The sequence below is a fragment of the Notothenia rossii genome (genome assembly GCF_949606895.1).
Source record: "Notothenia rossii genome assembly, chromosome: 4".
NCBI lineage: Eukaryota > Metazoa > Chordata > Actinopteri > Perciformes > Nototheniidae > Notothenia > Notothenia rossii.
This window is the reverse complement of record NC_136902.1, coordinates 5619184-5638421: the sequence shown is the minus strand read 5'-3', so window position 1 is coordinate 5638421 and position 19238 is coordinate 5619184. Positions and strand designations below refer to the sequence as shown.

General features: G+C 40.6%; 1 protein-coding gene across 1 annotated transcript; it reads left to right on the top strand.

Annotated features, from left to right (window-relative positions):
* Positions 1–106: 106 nt before the first annotated feature.
* tspy (testis specific protein Y-linked) lies at positions 107–18407 on the top strand. The gene is made up of 8 exons (XM_079674770.1): positions 107–1923; positions 3555–3632; positions 3730–3841; positions 9364–9518; positions 12961–13037; positions 14966–15180; positions 15839–15886; positions 16812–18407. The coding sequence occupies exons 1-8, from the start codon at positions 955–957 to the stop codon at positions 16850–16852; spliced, it is 1695 nt and encodes a 564-aa protein (XP_079530896.1). The 5' UTR covers positions 107–954; the 3' UTR covers positions 16853–18407.
* Positions 18408–19238: the final 831 nt, after the last annotated feature.

Genomic DNA, 19238 nt, shown 5'->3' with positions numbered 1-19238 from the left:
TTCTCTTGGTTTGTATTTCTTTTGTAAAACGGCAGCAACTGCAACGTAATTAAAATATACAAACAGTAAATATATAGGCTAGAAAGATAAATAAAGATACTGTAAAATATAAGAAAATAAATAAATAAGGAATAGCTACGAATGCACTGTAATAGACCAACGTATTACTAATAAACAAATATAAACAAAATATACTTTACATACATTATAAGGGTGCAAAATGCAGGGGTTTTCTCTACGTTTTGAATGCAGTGAGGCAGACTTTGAGTACAACATGTACAATGCAATTCTGGTGTCTTCAATCATATAGCTTTATGGCTTCATAGCTTCCATCATATAGTGTAATGCTATATATAGGCTTATAGCCTACATATGTTTTTGTACTAATTCATGTTAGGATTAGGTCTCATTCTAGCTGCTCTTGCTGCTGCGCAGTTAAACCGCTGCTACAGTTATCACCGTGTAAACACACCCTTGTCGCTGATTGGCTGGGACATTTTAGCGCGGCGTCCTGCAGCCAATCAGAGGATTGTTTTTCTGTCACGTCGTTGCACGGATAGTAGGCTAACGGATATTGCAAACACAAACTAACAAAAACAACGCGGGTTTGTTTCCAAAGACGGCACGGCACGGGAAGGGTTGTTCATGTGGACCGAGTGTTTCCTGATGGACTTATATTCGTGAAAATGTGGAGCGAACATCGATGCGAGGACACACAAATTGTGTAACGTAAGCTAGTTAGCATTAGCCTGCTAATTCACCACAAGGCCGCTGATAAAAACAACAAGCTTCCTGTTCTGAAGGATGTAGGTTACTCTACGATCCGAGTTATAACACCACAGCTGTTACCTACGCAGCACAAGTTCAGTGGTGCACACGATTTTATTATTAAGTTTGTTTTTAGTTGTGCTTGCAGGCTACCTAGCTTGGTAGCTCTTCGACTAGCTGGTTAGCATGAGTGAAGTGACTGATTCCAAACAGTCCGCTGACTCTGCGTCCAGGAAACGGTGTTTGGAGCCCGATGGAGGCAGCAAGGTGCCCAGCAAGTGCCCAAAAGTCACGGAGACATTAGAGGAAGCGGGGGCCACTTCGGAAAGTTGCAAAAACAGTGAAGCAGATGGGGAAGAAACAGCCAGGAAGGAGGACCAGTCAAAGGAGAGCGAGGGAAAACCAGCTGAGGGTCTGCAGGGTCTGCAGGGTTCAGAGGACCCCTGTCCACCACCTGTCAACAACCCCAAGACTAGCAGCCCTAAGGCAAGCAACACAGAAAAGCCACAGTCCTCAGATGCACAACGCTCTGCTGAATCTAAGGAAAACACACAGAAAACAGCAGGGGCAAAGCTAGGACCCTCAGCCTCTCTGGATCAGACCGACTCTGCAGCCATTGCCGCGGCCGAAGCTCTTGCCAGTCTCACAAGAGGAGACGGGGAAGACAGCCGAGAGACTCCTTGCTCCTCAGAAAAGGCTAAACCGGTGAAACAGGGGAGCAAGATCAAACAGCGTGGGAGTCACCACCACCACCACCACCAGTCCTCGAAAACAGGCTCCAGAACGCAGGCAGCGGCAGCAGACAGCTCCACATCCGTCCACAGCACCGATAGGGAGGATGGAGACGAGGTGCCCGGAGCAGACGAAGGAGATGAATCCATATCTGGATCCTCGTCCACACCAAGCTCTTCTTTCCCGTCTGACAATGAGGACAATGAGGACGGGGAGTGTGCCATCGTGTCGGTGAAGATGGCCCCGGAGATGAGGCAGTCGGTGGCCCTCCTGGCGCAGGTGCAGATGAGACTGGAGGCTCTGGAGAAGAAGAACGCTCGTCTTCATCAACGGCTGGAGCTGAAGATCAGCCGTCAGCGGCGTCCACATCTGGATCAGCGCAGATCCATCACAAAGACCATCCCCGGGTTCTGGGTCACAGCTGTATCCTTCACATGAGAACTTCCTATGCTTTGTTCCAATTAGGGCTAGGCAATCAATATTATACCGATAAGACTTTATTCACCCCGAAGGAAATTGTTGTGCCAGAGTTACAAAAATACAATAAACACAGCAGTAGCATAATAATACAACTGTACACTAACAGTGCAGTAACAAGAGCAATTCAGTAACTGCAGGAAACATAGACAGTCACATAATGAATGTAAATATTAACAGTATTTAGCTGTGCAAAAACCGTAGTTTTAGTTACGTAATTGCACGTTATTTATCGAACATTATTAATAATAATAACACTTCCCTTCCTATGTTTTGTTCCAATTGGAGCTAGGCAATCGATATTATACCGATATTAAGATACAAGACTAGATATTGTGTTGGATTTCTGATATTTAATTAAGTATACGTCTCCTTTCCTGGTTTAAAAGGCTACATTACAGTAAAGTGACGTCAAGTTATTAACGTCCTAGACTATTCCAGCTGTTCTGTTAGTTGCCTTCACCTAATTTGTAGTTTGACATGCATTTATTTAGTTATTTAATTGTTTATTTGAACCGGGACAGCACACATTGATGAACACTTGTGTAAATGAGCCGGATCTGAGCTTTGAGCTCATTTCCATCCGTAGTCCCGTCACATACAACATATAAGAACATGACACTTATATAAATAGCAAAAGTAAATAAATTATATGCAGGAAGAGCATGAGCAGCACACACATTACACAAGCATTAACCACATGGCAGTACAATGTAGCAGCTGTGGTATATAATGTGAGAGATAGGGCTGTGCGATTATGGCAAAAATCATAATCACGTTTATTTTGGTCAATAATTGATATCACGATTATTAAAAACGATTATCCATTTACTTTGAAAACATCCATTTATTGTAAAATGAATGTGAACAGTATGTTTTTAACAGTTGATTACCCTGAACTTTAAGTATAATTCAACTGAAAAAACTATTTCAATTGTTTTTTCTTGAAGCAATAACAACTTCTTTTTTTAAAAATAAAATTAACAAAATTTTTTTTTTTAAATAAAATTAATAATCGTTTTATTTCGATTATGTTTTCGTAATCGTTGCAAACCAAAATCGTCACAGCCCTAGTGCAAGATAAGATAAAAGCGCTACATAAAGTTCAAGAGGAGATACCCCTGTATTAAAGTGTATTTAGCGGTGATTACACGTCTGTTTGTTTGTTTCTCAAACATTCTTTGAGTTGACCTTTAAAACTATTGAGAGCGGGGCAATCCCGTATTTCAGTTGGGAGACTATTCCACAATGAGCTTTAATTTATAGAGTGCTTTACCTGTCTTTATGACTACCCAAAGCACTTTCATATGTACAAAACAGCATTCACAAATTCACCCACATTGTTCACACACTGTTTGCCAGCAGGAGCCAGAAGTTTATATCCACTTAACTAATGAATATCTCTAAAACCTGTCATGGTGTAAATAGTTTTTCAAAGCACCAATAGACAACCTTTCAGTATCTTGTAGAAATATTGTGAAGAAAGAAATCCTTGTTGTTGTACTGTTTCCAATCCCCAGAGCCCTAATTATAATAATTGATTATGTTTAGAGCTTTTCTTAACTGCCATACGCCAGCTGTTGAATCATCCTCACCTCTCGGCTCACATTGACGAAACCGATGAAGACGCTCTGAGCTACATGACGGACCTCGAGGTAAGAAGGGTTGCTTTGTTATTGCAGATGTATCTCTTCCTTTCTATGCCTACTGGTGGTCATACTCAGACATTTCCTTTTATGTGTTTTTTTTCAGATCGAGTCCTTTAAGAATAATAAGCTGGGCTACAGGATCCGTTTCCACTTCAGACGGAACCCGTACTTCCAGAACAACATCATCATGAAGGAGCTGCACCTCGGGATGGGAGGTAAAGATATTCATGTCGTGATTAAGTCAAAGCATGTTGTAGTTAAAACAACTGTGAACATTCATAAACACACCTCCGCCCCTCAAAGACTGCAACCACTACTATTTAGAAATATGTATGGCTGTTTGACTTGCATCCTTTGGTTACTAAAACCCTTTGTGAACACAGTTAGAAATACACTTCATTTATACGAACGTTTTTAGACCGTAACATCGACATTGAATTGTCGTTGCACTCTCATCGCTACGACCTCTGCTTTTACCACTCTTATTTATTTATTTGTGTCTACTGCCGTGAGAGTTGTGTCTACTGCAGTGAGAGTTGTGTCTACTGCAGTGAGAGTTGTGTCTACTGCCGTGAGAGTTGTGTATATTGCAGTGAGAGTTGTGTATATTGCAGTGAGAGTTGTGTCTACTGCCGTGAGAGTTGTGTATATTGCAGTGAGAGTTGTGTATATTGCAGTGAGAGTTGTGTCTACTGCAGTGAGAGTTGTGTCTATTGCAGTGAGAGTTGTGTATATTGCAGTGAGAGTTGTGTATATTGCAGTGAGAGTTGTGTCTACTGCAGTGAGAGTTGTGTCTATTGCAGTGAGAGTTGTGTCTATTGCAGTGAGAGTTGTGTCTATTGCAGTGAGAGTTGTGTCTACTGCAGTGAGAGTTGTGTATATTGCAGTGAGAGTTGTGTATATTGCAGTGAGAGTTGTGTCTACTGCAGTGAGAGTTGTGTATATTGCAGTGAGAGTTGTGTCTACTGCAGTGAGAGTTGTGTCTACTGCAGTGAGAGTTGTGTCTACTGCAGTGAGAGTTGTGTATATTGCAGTGAGAGTTGTGTCTACTGCAGTGAGAGTTGTGTCTACTGCAGTGAGAGTTGTGTATATTGCAGTGAGAGTTGTGTCTACTGCAGTGAGAGTTGTGTCTACTGCAGTGAGAGTTGTGTCTATTGCAGTGAGAGTTGTGTATACTGCAGTGAGAGTTGTGTATATTGCAGTGAGAGTTGTGTCTACTGCAGTGAGAGTTGTGTCTACTGCAGTGAGAGTTGTGTCTACTGCAGTGAGAGTTGTGTATATTGCAGTGAGAGTTGTGTCTACTGCAGTGAGAGTTGTGTATATTGCAGTGAGAGTTGTGTCTACTGCAGTGAGAGTTGTGTCTACTGCAGTGAGAGTTGTGTCTATTGCAGTGAGAGTTGTGTCTATTGCAGTGAGAGTTGTGTCTATTGCAGTGAGAGTTGTGTCTACTGCAGTGAGAGTTGTGTACATTGCAGTGAGAGTTGTGTATATTGCAGTGAGAGTTGTGTACATTGCAGTGAGAGTTGTCTATTGCAGTGAGAGTTGTGTCTACTGCCGTGAGAGTTGTGTCTACTGCCGTGAGAGTTGTATCTATTGCAGTGAGAGTTGTGTATATTGCAGTGAGAGTTATGTATATTGCAGAGAGAGTTGTGTATATTGCAGAGAGAGTTGTGTCTACTGCCGTGAGAGTTGTGTCTACTGCCGTGAGAGTTGTATCTATTGCAGTGAGAGTTGTGTATATTGCAGTGAGAGTTATGTATATTGCAGAGAGAGTTGTGTATATTGCAGAGAGAGTTGTGTATATTGCAGAGAGAGTTGTGTATATTGCAGTGAGAGTTGTGTCTACTGCCGTGAGAGTTGTGTCTACTGCCGTGAGAGTTGTGTCTACTGCCGTGAGAGTTGTGTCTACTGCCGTGAGAGTTGTATCTATTGCAGTGAGAGTTGTGTCTACTGCCGTGAGAGTTGTGTCTACTGCAGTGAGAGTTGTGTCTACTGCCGTGAGAGTTGTGTCTACTGCCGTGAGAGTTGTGTCTACTGCAGTGAGAGTTGTGTATATTGCAGTGAGAGTAGATGCAGTGAGAGTTGTGTATATTGCCGTGAGAGTAGATGCAGTGAGAGTTGTGTATATTGCAGTGAGAGTAGATGCAGTGAGAGTTGTGTATATTGCAGTGAGAGTAGATGCAGTGAGAGTTGTGTATATTGCCGTGAGAGTTGTGTATATTGCAGTGAGAGTTGTGTACATTGCAGTGAGAGTTGTGTATATTGCAGTGAGAGTTGTGTATATTGCAGTGAGAGTTGTGTATATTGCAGTGAGAGTTGTGTCTATTGCAGTGAGAGTTGTGTATATTGCAGTGAGAGTTGTGTATATTGCAGTGAGAGTAGATGCAGTGAGAGTTGTGTATATTGCTGTGAGAGTTGTGTATATTGCAGTGAGAGTTGTGTATATTGCAGTGAGAGTTGTGTATATTGCAGTGAGAGTTGTGTATATTGCAGTGAGAGTTGTGTCTATTGCAGTGAGAGTTGTGTCTATTGCAGTGAGAGTTGTGTATATTGCAGTGAGAGTTGTGTATATTGCAGTGAGAGTTGTGTATATTGCAGTGAGAGTAGATGCAGTGAGAGTTGTGTATATTGCAGTGAGAGTTGTGTATATTGCAGTGAGAGTTGTGTATATTGCAGTGAGAGTTGTGTCTATTGCAGTGAGAGTTGTGTATATTGCAGTGGGAGTTGTGTATATTGCAGTGAGAGTAGATGCAGTGAGAGTTGTGTATATTGCAGTGAGAGTTGTGTATATTGCAGTGAGAGTTGTGTCTACTGCAGTGAGAGTTGTGTTGCAGTGAGAGTTGTGTATATTGCAGTGAGAGTTGTGTCTACTGCAGTGAGAGTTGTGTATATTGCAGTGAGAGTAGATGCAGTGAGAGTTGTGTATATTGCAGTGAGAGTTGTGTTGCAGTGAGAGTTGTGTATATTGCAGTGAGAGTTGTGTCTATTGCAGTGAGAGTTGTGTCTACTGCAGTGAGAGTTGTGTATATTGCAGTGAGAGTTGTGTATATTGCAGTGAGAGTTGTGTATATTGCAGTGAGAGTTGTGTCTATTGCAGTGAGAGTTGTGTATATTGCAGTGGGAGTTGTGTCTATTGCAGTGAGAGTTGTGTATATTGCAGTGAGAGTTGTGTATATTGCAGTGGGAGTTGTGTATATTGCAGTGAGAGTTGTGTCTATTGCAGTGAGAGTTGTGTATATTGCAGTGAGAGTTGTGTATATTGCAGTGAGAGTTGTGTATATTGCAGTGAGAGTTGTGTATATTGCAGTGGGAGTTGTGTCTATTGCAGTGAGAGTTGTCTATTGCAGTGAGAGTAGATGCAGTGAGAGTTGTGTATATTGCAGTGAGAGTTGTCTATTGCAGTGAGAGTTGTGTCTATTGCAGTGAGAGTTGTGTATATTGCAGTGGGAGTTGTGTATATTGCAGTGAGAGTTGTGTATATTGCAGTGAGAGTTGTGTATATTGCAGTGAGAGTTGTGTATATTGCAGTGGGAGTTGTGTCTATTGCAGTGAGAGTTGTGTCTATTGCAGTGAGAGTTGTGTCTATTGCAGTGGGAGTTGTGTATATTGCAGTGAGAGTTGTGTCTATTGCAGTGAGAGTTGTGTATATTGCAGTGGGAGTTGTGTATATTGCAGTGAGAGTTGTGTATATTGCAGTGAGAGTTGTGTATATTGCAGTGAGAGTTGTGTATATTGCAGTGAGAGTTGTGTATATTGCAGTGGGAGTTGTGTCTATTGCAGTGAGAGTTGTGTATATTGCAGTGAGAGTTGTGTATATTGCAGTGAGAGTTGTGTATATTGCAGTGAGAGTTGTCTATTGCAGTGAGAGTTGTGTATATTGCAGTGAGAGTTGTGTATATTGCAGAGAGAGTTGTGTATATTGCAGTGAGAGTTGTCTATTGCAGTGAGAGTTGTGTATATTGCAGTGAGAGTTGTGTATATTGCAGAGAGAGTTGTGTATATTGCAGTGAGAGTTGTCTATTGCAGTGAGAGTTGTGTATATTGCAGTGAGAGTTGTGTATATTGCAGTGAGAGTTGTGTATATTGCAGTGGGAGTTGTGTCTATTGCAGTGAGAGTAGATGCAGTGAGAGTTGTCTACTATAAAATAATTATATTGTGGTCATTGTTAAAAAATGTCAGCTATTATCATTATGAGTATATTATTATTTGTATGATGCGCTTTCTGCCCTGTCATCAGGAGTTAGACATGTAATGGCCTAGATTAGAACCTTCATTATCCTAAACTGCTGGGACATTTCCCTATAGCAAATATATCTTTATATTTTCTACTCTTCACTTACTTGTCAGCATAGGTCGGCATTGATGTACAGAGCTGACAAAAGATCTTGTTTATATCATCGTATTGAAGTAAGCTCCATCGATCAAGTCAATGTGGCTGAAACGTTCTCTCCCTCTTCTTCTCATACTCCCTCCCTGTCACTGTCCTTTAACTCCTCCGGTGACATTCTTTTATTTGAAGGTTGTTTTTTCCCCGTTGCTTGGCCGGTTACCGCTGATATTAAAAAAATGTTGGCGAATGGTTAGGTGGCGAGAAAGCTTTTCACCCAACAGACAACCGCCTCACGAGACGTTAGGTTGTAGCGTTAATAAACTAAAAAATTTAACTAAATTGCTCGTCAAAATACCCATACCACAGGACCATTTTTTTTTTTAAAGCAATATTTTGGATAGTGGAAAGTACGTTATGCCCGGGGTGTCTAAATAGTGCTTCCGGGCCATCGGGCCATTTATAATGTCGAGCTCTGTATCTGTGATCCTCTCCAGAATGGAAGTAGTCATCACATACAGAGCATCAACTAGTTCCTGAACAGTGTCCTTCACATGCTGATATCCAAGAGAGGGAGTTACATAGTAATAACACAATAATTCCGACTTCTTCTCAAAATGTTGACTTTTTCTCAAAATTCAGACTTTTTCTCAAAAATATGACTTTTTCTCAAAAATCTCAAAATTCAGACTTTTTAACAAAATTCAGACTTTTTCTCCAAAAAAAATTCAAAATTCAAACTTGTTCTCAAAATCTGAAAATGTAGACTTTTTTTACCAAATTCAGACTTTTTCTCAAAAATCTCAAAATTCAAACTTGTTCTCAAAATTTCAAAATGTAGACTTTTTAACAAAAATCTAACTTTCTCAAAGATCTGACTTTATGAATACTTAATATTTTTAATAATCACTGGTCACCGTCTTGATCTTCAATCTTAGGATCCATGTAATCTGTGATCCTCTCCAGAATGGAAGTAGTCATCACATACAGAGCATCAACTAGTTCCTGAACAGTGTCCTTCACATGCTGATATCCAAGAGAGGGAGTTACACAGTCACAAGATGGAGGAATAGAAAGCAGTATTCAATGTTTCCTTCAGATTAGCTCCACGTCAGAAATGATCATGCTTGTCATATGTCTCTCTCCATAGAGGCTGAATCATCATGTTAATCACATAGCTATCATATGCCTCAAACAGTCCTGATGCTCTTCTAGGTAATCACACATCCTGTCCTGTTCAAAGCTACAATTGGAATACCTCTGTTATCATGTGACTCTGATATTGGAAGAGGACGTTCAGTATTTTCCCAACAGTTTGTGTGTTTTAACTCAACTTTATCAGCTGAAAAGTTTGCAATCAATGTATCCCTGGCTAAAATCTCCTTCTTCCCTGGCTGCTGGTGTTTCAGGCTCTCCGATGTCCTTCTCCAACCCCATCCTGTGGCACCGCGGGCAGAACCTGACGGCCCACAGCGAGGCCAGGAAGTCGTCGCGCGGCGTCTACCAAACGTTCTTCAGCTGGTTCAGCGACCACAGCACCCCCGGGCAGGACGACGTAGCACAGGTACCAACGACTGCACCTCCACACCTCCACACCTCCACACCTCCACACCTCCACACTGACACACTGACACACTGACACACTGACACACTGACACACTGACACACTGACACACTGACACACTAGAACAGCTCACAAAGCAGGACCGGAACACTGGAGAGATCTAGCAAGATACACAAAGGGGGAAAAATCCACTTCCTCATGTCTCTTCTACATCAACATGTGTCCCCTCTCCTACATCAACATGTGTCCCCTCTTCTTCATGTCTCTTCTAAATCAACATGTGTCCCCTCTTCTTCATGTCTCTTCTACATCAACATGTGTCCCCTCTTCCTCATGTCTCTTCTACATCAACATGTGTCCCCTCTTCTTCATGTCTCTTCTACATCAACATGTGTCCCCTCTTCTCCATGTCTCTTCTACATCAACATGTGTCCCCTCTTCTCCATGTCTCCTCTACATCAGCATGTGTCCCCTCTTTTTCATGTCTCTTCTACATCAACATGTGTCCCCTCTTCTTCATGTCTCTTCTACATCAACATGTGTCCCCTCTTCTTCATGTCTCTTCTACATCAACATGTGTCCCCTCTTCTTCATGTCTCTTCTACATCAACACGTGTCCCCTCTGTGGAAAGAGACTCTGAAAGTTTCAGGAACAAAGATTCTCTCTCTTTTTGATCCATTTCTATAAAAACCTGTCTGAAAATGAGCTGATCAGATTTTGGCCACTTTATGATGTCATAACGATGTTTTGTCTTGTGTAACCATTAGCCCCCCCCCCCCCCGCCCTCCTTATTTTCATCTAAAGTAACAGACAGAGAATCAGCACTTTGGAAACAGCGCTGAAACAGAGGGGATTATGGGTAATGCTGCGATGATCTGTTTGGTGTTTCAGCCAATCAGAGACAGGCTCTGTATATATCTGAGACCTGTGATATATTGATGAAAAACAGTATCATAGGAGACCTTTAAATCACTTGTTAAAACTCTCTATTTCAGAATGAAAGATTCAAAGGTTATAGTGTGGTGTGCAGAGGAGCGTCAGCGTCATTGTGGGCAATGAAAATGTTTATTCCCAGTCTCCAACAACAACAAGCAACATGAAAGGGACACAAGCAGTTCAAAATAAAGACATAACAAAAATGCAAGTGAAATGCAGGAAAAGCTATGATATGAAATGGAAAAAGGTAAACAGAAAGTTAAAATATAACATGTACAGTTTAATAAAATACTACTTATTGAATTGTGAATAATTGCTTTTATGTGATTTTATGCATGATTTATTCCATTTGATTTATTTTACTGTACACGTAAATTACTCCACTCTCACACCGACAGATTCATTTTAACTCGGGCTCTTACGGTCATTAAAAGTCATGGAAATTCAAAATGCTAATTCCAGGCCCTGGAAAAGTTTTGGAAAACAATATTTTTCCCAAAGTTTTTGAAAAGTCATGGAAATGTAACTAAAGTTGCATCAAATATAATTTATATTTGATCTAATCACCGTAATAGTAATACTATAATGATAATAAATACTGTATCGTATCGTAATGAAATTAAAATATCATTTAACTGACGAGGTGTTTTGCTGGTGAGAGATTTGAGTTACTTTAGCATGTAGAAGCTAGTAAGCCTATTTGATTTGTTTTAGAGGCACAACATGTTTCATATGCAGACCTTATTTTCATGTTCCATGTTAAAATAAACTATTTTCAGTGGAACCGCTGAGAGAGTAATGTTTTTGGTCATGGTTAGGTAAATGTCACGGAGAAGTCATTGGTGAAAAAGTGTATGAACAGCACACAGAGCTGGAGGTCAACACTGACACCAGTTAAGATTTAGCCACACACACACACACACACACACACACACACACACACACACACACACACACACACACACACACACACACACACACACACACACACACACACACACACACACACACACACACACACACACACACACAGACACAGGGCCTTTCGATATTTTCTAAAACGGCAAACAAAAACATTCTTTAGCCGTTGTATTGCTGCTTGCACAATAGCTTCAGCGTTGTTGTTGTTGATGGCGATTAAAATGTTTAGTCACAGGTTCCTCCAACTGAGCAACACACAATCAACTTCAGACATCAAAAGACAGATTGTGCAAGACAATTGTTCAACTGACACACGAATGCAAGTTCAGGCAGGAATAAGTAAACCATGTGGTTCCACAGAAAGGGACGTTACCTCGTGTACAGCGGAAGAAATACTTATTCTATCGTGTGGAATTGCTTTGATTCATGTCGGTCATATTGTTTTGCTACATGGTTAGCTGCTGGTTTATACATATGGTGGTATGACACTGGATTTCTTCTTACCTTTTTAAAAACAATACTTATAGAATAGGTTTTATGTCATTTTAAGTGTTTCTTGTTGCATTTTGCTTTGTGTTTTATTACTTGTTCATTTATCTTAGATATCCTGATATGAGACTAGATGGTTCATTCCATGCTCTGTGCATATCAAATGTGTTCAGTTTGAAGTGGATAGCACTGTAACTGTGGTTTTAAAGGTGAATTAGTTACATTTGAACTAGTATTATGATACACTTCCTCCAACTAGGCAACTATTCATTGCAATTATTCTAGGTATTTGCTTAAAGTCTGAATTGTGTAACAAGTAGGGATGTCTCGATCACCTTTTTTTGCTCCCGATCCGATTCCAATCATTTGATTTTGACAATTTGCCGATACGGATTTTTCCCGATCCGATCTTTATGCAATGCATTAAGAGAAAAAAAAGCATTCAAGTTGCCCCTTAAGGTTATTTTTTTACTTAAATGTGATATTCTATCCAACATGGATATAGCTTCTTTCTTTCACAGCAGCATTGGATCAGTTCAGTTGTGCAGCATTGGATCAAAACAAAATAAAGCTTATCAGTACTCGTTAGCTTACTGCTACAATTAGACACTGCGCCCTGCCCACTCTGTTGCCAGATTTGAGAGAAATAAGCAACCAGGTCTATGAGAACAAGCCCCAAAGAAGCAACACATACATGATGTTGTGTAATTTGAAACCAAAACTAAGGCCTCAGGATGACTTTAAGACTTGAAAATTGTCATTTTTGTTTTGTAACATTAAATACAACATTTAAAAAAAAGTATTTAAAAAAAAAAAAAAATCCCGATCCCCGATTTTTTTTCTCCCGATTCCGATCTTTTGAAAATCACGTGATCGGCTCCGATCCCCGATCACGTGATCGGATCGGGACATCTCTAGTAACAAGATATAATTGTATTCTTTGTTTACTCAACTTTCTCTGCAGTTTCATAATACACTGAGGATTTAGGGATATGCAGACGTTTTGATTTTTGATTACAGCTAAGGCAGGTTGAATGTATGTAATCCTTTTATTATACCCGAACAGATTGAAATGACTCCTGTTGTTGTGTTCAGATCCTGAAGGACGACCTGTACCGAGACCCCCTGAGATACTACCTCACTCCGCTGTGGGAACCCCGGGAGAACGGCAGGTAGGACACTTTGGATATCTTATAGAAATACACAACTCAAATAAAAGTCTTATTAAATCATTTGTTTACATAAGGTTAGTTCAAGGTTAGTCTATTTGTATAGCACATTTTAAGACACAGAGGCAACTCAAAGTGTTTCACATATTATAAAACGGATGAGTCAAATCAAGCAATCTGATTGGTTCTTAGCCGTGATATAATGAGCGTACATCATAATAATTAACAACAAACAAAACGCAATACAATTAGGAGGCAAATGTAATTATCTAAACAAAAGTATGCCTATGATTGATTTGTGGTGCCTTTTTTTTATTTGCAACAGTCATATGATACAAGTGTGTGGGAGAGAAACTCCCTCTGAAGGCAACATAGGGATTTTAGCCTTTTCAGACCATTTACATGCACTAAAACCAATAAAGAACACACTATAGGAAAGGGAAAACCCCCAAAAGCACAATGGGGCATCTTTAAGGCAAAACAAACCTAAAACAATGAAACCAAAAAGGACACGGATACAAAACAAATTAGAAACTAAATATTTAAAGCAGGGATGCTTCGATCGATCGGCCGCCAAAAAACAAGCTCGCCAAAATGGCTTCACCGGTCTGGCAGTATTTCAAGGTGTCCGAAAAAGACAGTAAAATATCGGTATGCAGCGTGTGTGAAGCTGAACTCCTGCAGCTCCGCCCACTGTGACGGACCGGTGAGCGGAGCAACACAGAGAAGAGTTAGACCTAACACACTTAGCTATTTGATCTGCCACTGGAACTAAACTAGTTATACATATATTTATTCTTCACTGTCGGGTCACTCCTTACTGGATCAGTGAGACGATTCTGACTGATTTCTCCCGTGTTATTCTCCAAAGTTGATCTGAATGTAATAATTATGTTGGTTGTAGTTTGTGGAAGCTCCAGAGAATGAGCCCAATGGACTGAGCCCCATTCACTGAGTTTTAAACATCACTCTCAGTGTTTCCCACAGAATTGATTCCATTTGTGGGGGCACCGCACCGCACCCCCCCCGGCAAGAAAAGCCAAAGGCCCCTTAACCTATTCGGGTGGTCCATGCATCCGCCCCCCCCTCAAATAAGATAATACATGCGAGTTCATGGCTACTGTAGTTGCGTTGTTAATGAGTGAAACACACCGGAGTTGTGGATCTGTGGGGTTTATTCTCCCAAAAATATCATTTACAATTCAGGCATTTAGCAGACGCCTTATTCCAAAGCCACTTACAATGACCAATTACAGGGACATTCTCCCTGGAGTAACCGAGGGCTAAGTGCCTTACTCAAGGGCACACTAGTAGTGGTGTTCCAGGCAGAATTTGAACGTGCAACCTTCCGATCATCAGCCCACCTCTCTATCCATTAGACTACAAAAAAAATAAAATAATATATATATATTTTTTTTATGAGATCCATTTGTGGCGGACGATATTTAATTGTGGCGGCCTGCAACAAATAAATCAATGTATGAGAAACACTGACTTTAAATGGAAGATCCCCATAGGCCCCGCCCACTCGATCGGATCGGCCGATACTGATTCCGGAGCATCCCTAATTTAAAGTCTCTTTTTGTGTTTCTGTTGATTCTCTCTCGGCCATGTCTCCCTTAAAAACTAAAATGCTTAACCCTTAGTGGGTCCTAGTTAAAACAAAACAAAACATGTGTGTGTGTTTTTAAGCCACAGTGTAATGTGTGTTCTGAGGACAAACCCATCATTAAGCCGAACATTACAGAAATATTCTCGGCCCCGGGGCTTTGAAATTACAGTCCATGAACAAACTTTAACAGTTTCCTGATTTGTTTCCCTCCTTCACTTCCTGCCCGTGGGACCAGGTGGGATGCATACCGAGACAATGAGTGTGTGTGTGTGTGTGTGTGTGTTGTTAACACCAATGTGTGTGTGTGTTTCGTCTCCAGTGGCGGCAGCAGTGGGGGCCGAGCGGCTGATAACGGTAACGGGGACGACTGTGTGGTGATCTCCGACTCTGACGATGAGCCCGGGGAGGAAGCTGGGGAGGAGGAGCCAGGCCACAGGAAGGAGGAGGGAGAGGAGGATGAAGAGGAAGAGGAGGAGGAAGAAGAGGAGGAAGAGGAGGAGGAGGAGGAAGAAGACGACAAGGGGCGAAGCGCTGGTTAGTAAAGAACAATAGTTTAGAAATACAGCTGAAACCCTGCTGGTCCAAAAGTCTGGTTTGGGAACAGAGATTATTTATATAAAAATAGCACTTTTTACATTTCGTTATAGCTAGATTTTTATTTTTGAATTTATCCAGTATATTTTGAAAATGATTTGTTAGCTTTTTTAAACATTACAGTTGTTCCAAAATGCCTAAATGCTGGATTGAGTATCAGCGAGTGTTCAGGTCTTATTGCTAATCTAATGTACCGTTATAATTCACCAGCTCATTTACAGGAATGAAATACTTTCAACCGAAATGAGAAAAAAAGCGAAATACTTTCCTCAATCAGCATCATGAAAGAACGACTTTTGCATCTGGAAACGATGGAAGTATCGAAACAGTTTGACATGGCACTTGTTTCTCATAAGCTGTGTCTGCACAACAACTTGTTTATCCCTCGATTTTTAGTAAGGACTGCCTGTCACATTGGATAGCCATGATTTTCTATGGCATTCAAAAGGTGTTCAACTTGAGCTAGGCTGTACAGCAATGACAGCATTATATCACATCCATGCTGGGTTAGCATCATCTCCACTCACTTGTAAACCAGCTGTGATATAAATGATGCTAATGGGGGATGAACTGAATGAAAAAGCTGTCTCCTCCTCAGATGAGAGTCCAGAGGAAGGAGAGGAAACAGGAGAAATCGTGATTGACGGTAAGAAAACACTCACTACAAACAGTGGGGAGACTTTACCTTATTTATTCATTATAGGCGCTTTCGCACCGGAGTACTTTTCCCGTTTAGTTCCGATAGTTCCTGGGATTTTGCGTTCACACCAAAAAGAGAACTTAGTTCATGAGAACTTCCCCCCCTTTTAAGTCCTTGCTATAGAGGTGGTACTGTCCTGGGGAGAAAAAAGTTCCAATTTCTGATTGGCTGTGCGAATTGCAAACCACGCCCCGTAAAACTCTGAAAAGTGTTTTGAAGCCGCCATTTTATTTGCTTGCATTAGCATTATTAGCATTAGCCCCGCACACCTCTGACTCTGTGCCCAACATTCGTTGTGTCCAAACAGCGGTACTGCAACTTCCGTATCAGTGACGTCACCCGGCCCAAGAGACGTCTGTAAATCGGTGGATATTTTTTTTTAAACTAAATAAACTACCCAGTATGAACTATCTTATAGCCCTTATTAGAATAATTTGCTCCTTAAAGTTGTAAAATGCACTAAAAGACAAATCTAGATTTATTTTCTCTCTCCATTCATTCTCGTGAGCCGAGAGTGGGAGCTCGGGGGGCGGGGCTTAAGGGGCGCATGCTCTGTGAGGTCACATACGGGTTCTTCTGCTCTGACAGCTAGGCATGATGGGTAATCTGTGACGTTTCGCTCTCTCAAAAGTTGGGCCATTTTGTCCTCATGAGCCAATGAGCAGCTCTCATAGGAAAGAACGAGACCCCGCCTCCCACGCTGTATCCAGTTCCATGGTGGGAACGTGATCGGCTCTTAGTTCCATGGGGGTACTAAGTGCTGGGAACTAAGTACGGCAAAGTACTCGGTGTGAAAGCGGCTATTGTATACTCATTTATTATCCGTCCTTTCAGAATCTTTTTAAATGCTAAGCGTCTTTTTCTCCTGCAGGCTCTGACGACAGCGAGCCGGGAGAGGATGAGCAGGCCTGAAGATGAAGAGTGGAAAGCCGGCACTGACGACGAACAGTAACAGAGCGATGTCGTTTTTATGCACAGAATATCCGTGTTTGTCGTTGTTTTTATACCTAAAAGAATATTTTAAATCAGGGTTAATAATAAATAATAAAGCCAAGGCAGCATGGTGTCCTCTCCGTTTTATACACTCGGTACTGTGTAGTCGTATTTGATTGTTTTCTAATCTTCTATTTAAACAGGAGCATCGTGCGGCAGCCTGTAGGAGAGATCCGGATTAACAGCATTACAATTTGTGACATAAAAACCCTTCAGTGGCATTATTCACAGTCATTTTAAAGCAACGTTTTTAGGAATTTAACACACGTGAAAATAAATTGAAAATAATGACAGTACATATGACATGCACTGAACCAAAATTAGTTCTCAGGGATCATGGTGGTAGTTTTATTGAAATTAACAGACATGAACACTCTGGTTTTTGTCGGCTGTGTTTAGGAAAGCGTGTACTCTACTGTAGTTAATAGGAAGACATTTTGTTTTGATATGCTACCTTCTTCATGCGTTTGTTCCTTCCCTAGTTGAATAATCATCTCCGGTGTTTCATATCATTGCTTAGTTTGTCGGTTTCCGCTCCTACAATAAATAGAATTGTATTATTTTTCCCCTTTCTTAGAATTTAACTTAAGAGGAATTTGCTTTCTTTAACAATTAAAGGTGTGGTATGTAAGTTTGAGAAGCTGGCTCGAGATAAACTTTGTGTTATATTCCATGGAATGCTCTTAACATCCCGATAGCAAGGAATATCTGAAGAGCTTTGACAAAAAATCCATTAAAAAATATCATCAGTGGAAGCTGTGGCGCTGTAAAAAGCACGACCAATCATCTGAGCCGGCCCGGCTAAAGTAACTGGATGGCCTACCTGCCTGTCAGCCTTCCATCTGTGCACAAACTTATCTCGTGCCCTCATTGGTCATGTGTGCGTTGGGGGAGGGGCTCTGTGAGGAAGTGGCAGATATTCTCCGGTTGTGTATTTTCAAATCCTAGCGCACTCGAGCTGGTTTCTCCAAAATTACCTACCCCACCTTTAAAGATGAGTTTTCATGTCATGTGTTTTATTTTTGTGTAATCTACTTTTTAAAAAGTTGGTATGTATTACAATGTTTTTTCTACATGACGGCATGCCTATGAGCATGTGAGGCGATGATCACATGACCTTTTCTCCGTGCACAGTGTCCGTTTAAATCCACAGCAATGTTAATGAGTGCACTGTAATAAAACTAGTATTTGTATTTGCTTACTTTTCTTAGCAATGAACTGTAAATAATATTCCAGCACTGTCTTTTAGATGAAAGGCAAGTACATGTGTTTAATTCATGGATAAATTCTATCAACAAAAAAAAATCGGGAGGTTTTTTCATAAACATGATCAGAAAGTTATATTTTGTGTGCTGTGTTTTATAGACACTGTAGTTTGAAGATACTTGTTTGTTGCTTTGGTTCAATTTGTTTTTGCTTTGATGATAAATGTCCACCCTTTTGACTCAGACCTAATAAATAAGAGTTTGTTTCACCCTGCTGTCACTGTCTCTTTCTATTTACCGCATGATTTATCCACAAGATGGCAGCATAGTTCAGATCATTTCCTCCTGAAGGTCTTTATCTGAGCTATGAGTGAATACATCATTAAACACTTTGATGCCAGTATTGGAGCTTTTATTTGTGCATAAAATCAGGAATAAATACAATTTTCCTTCTAAAAACGGTCTGGAATTCTCAGAGCGTCTAAAAACATCATCCTTGGTGTGAAATAGAAGTACTTTACTTAAAGGTCCCATGTCATGCTTTTCCGGTTATTAAGCTGCGTTACAAAAATCACAATGTAAGAAAGGGTAAAAATTAAAAATATATCTCGTACATCCCAAAGCGGGACATGGGAATTCTGGAGAATGAAATAATGCAAACCGACTGGTTTGATTTGACATATGGTGAAAATTGTGAGGGGGCCTGTGATAATTTGAAACATACCTTAAAACAAACCGTAGCTAAATATTCAAAAACAATGCCTCAAAAGCGTATTGGCAAACAACTGTTACCGTGGTTTCACACTGCTCTATGGGAATTAATGAAAACAAATCGGGACTAGAAACAGATCGCTGAATATACAAAAGTCTTAGAAATAAAGTTACAGTTCAATTAAGAAAGGCAAGGGCAAATTACTTTCTAGATACTATTCGACAGGCAAAGGGGAATTCTCAAAAACTATGGAAAACCATTGACAAACTTATTGGAAAAGACCACTCAACAATTTATAATATTGAGCTTATGATAAACGGAACCCTACAACCGGATAGCCTAGCCGTGACCAACCACTTTAATACTTTCTTTATTGAATCTGTTTCAG

Bases quoted from the DNA above. Each gene is read 5' to 3' on its own strand.
- tspy (XM_079674770.1), top strand. From the start codon at position 955: ATGAGTGAAGTGACTGATTCCAAACAGTCCGCTGACTCTGCGTCCAGG. The intron at 1,924-3,554 runs GTATCCTTCACA...GCCATACGCCAG, and splicing joins CCGGGTTCTGGGTCACAGCT to CTGTTGAATCATCCTCACCT. The intron at 13,038-14,965 runs GTAGGACACTTT...TTTCGTCTCCAG, and splicing joins GAACCCCGGGAGAACGGCAG to TGGCGGCAGCAGTGGGGGCC.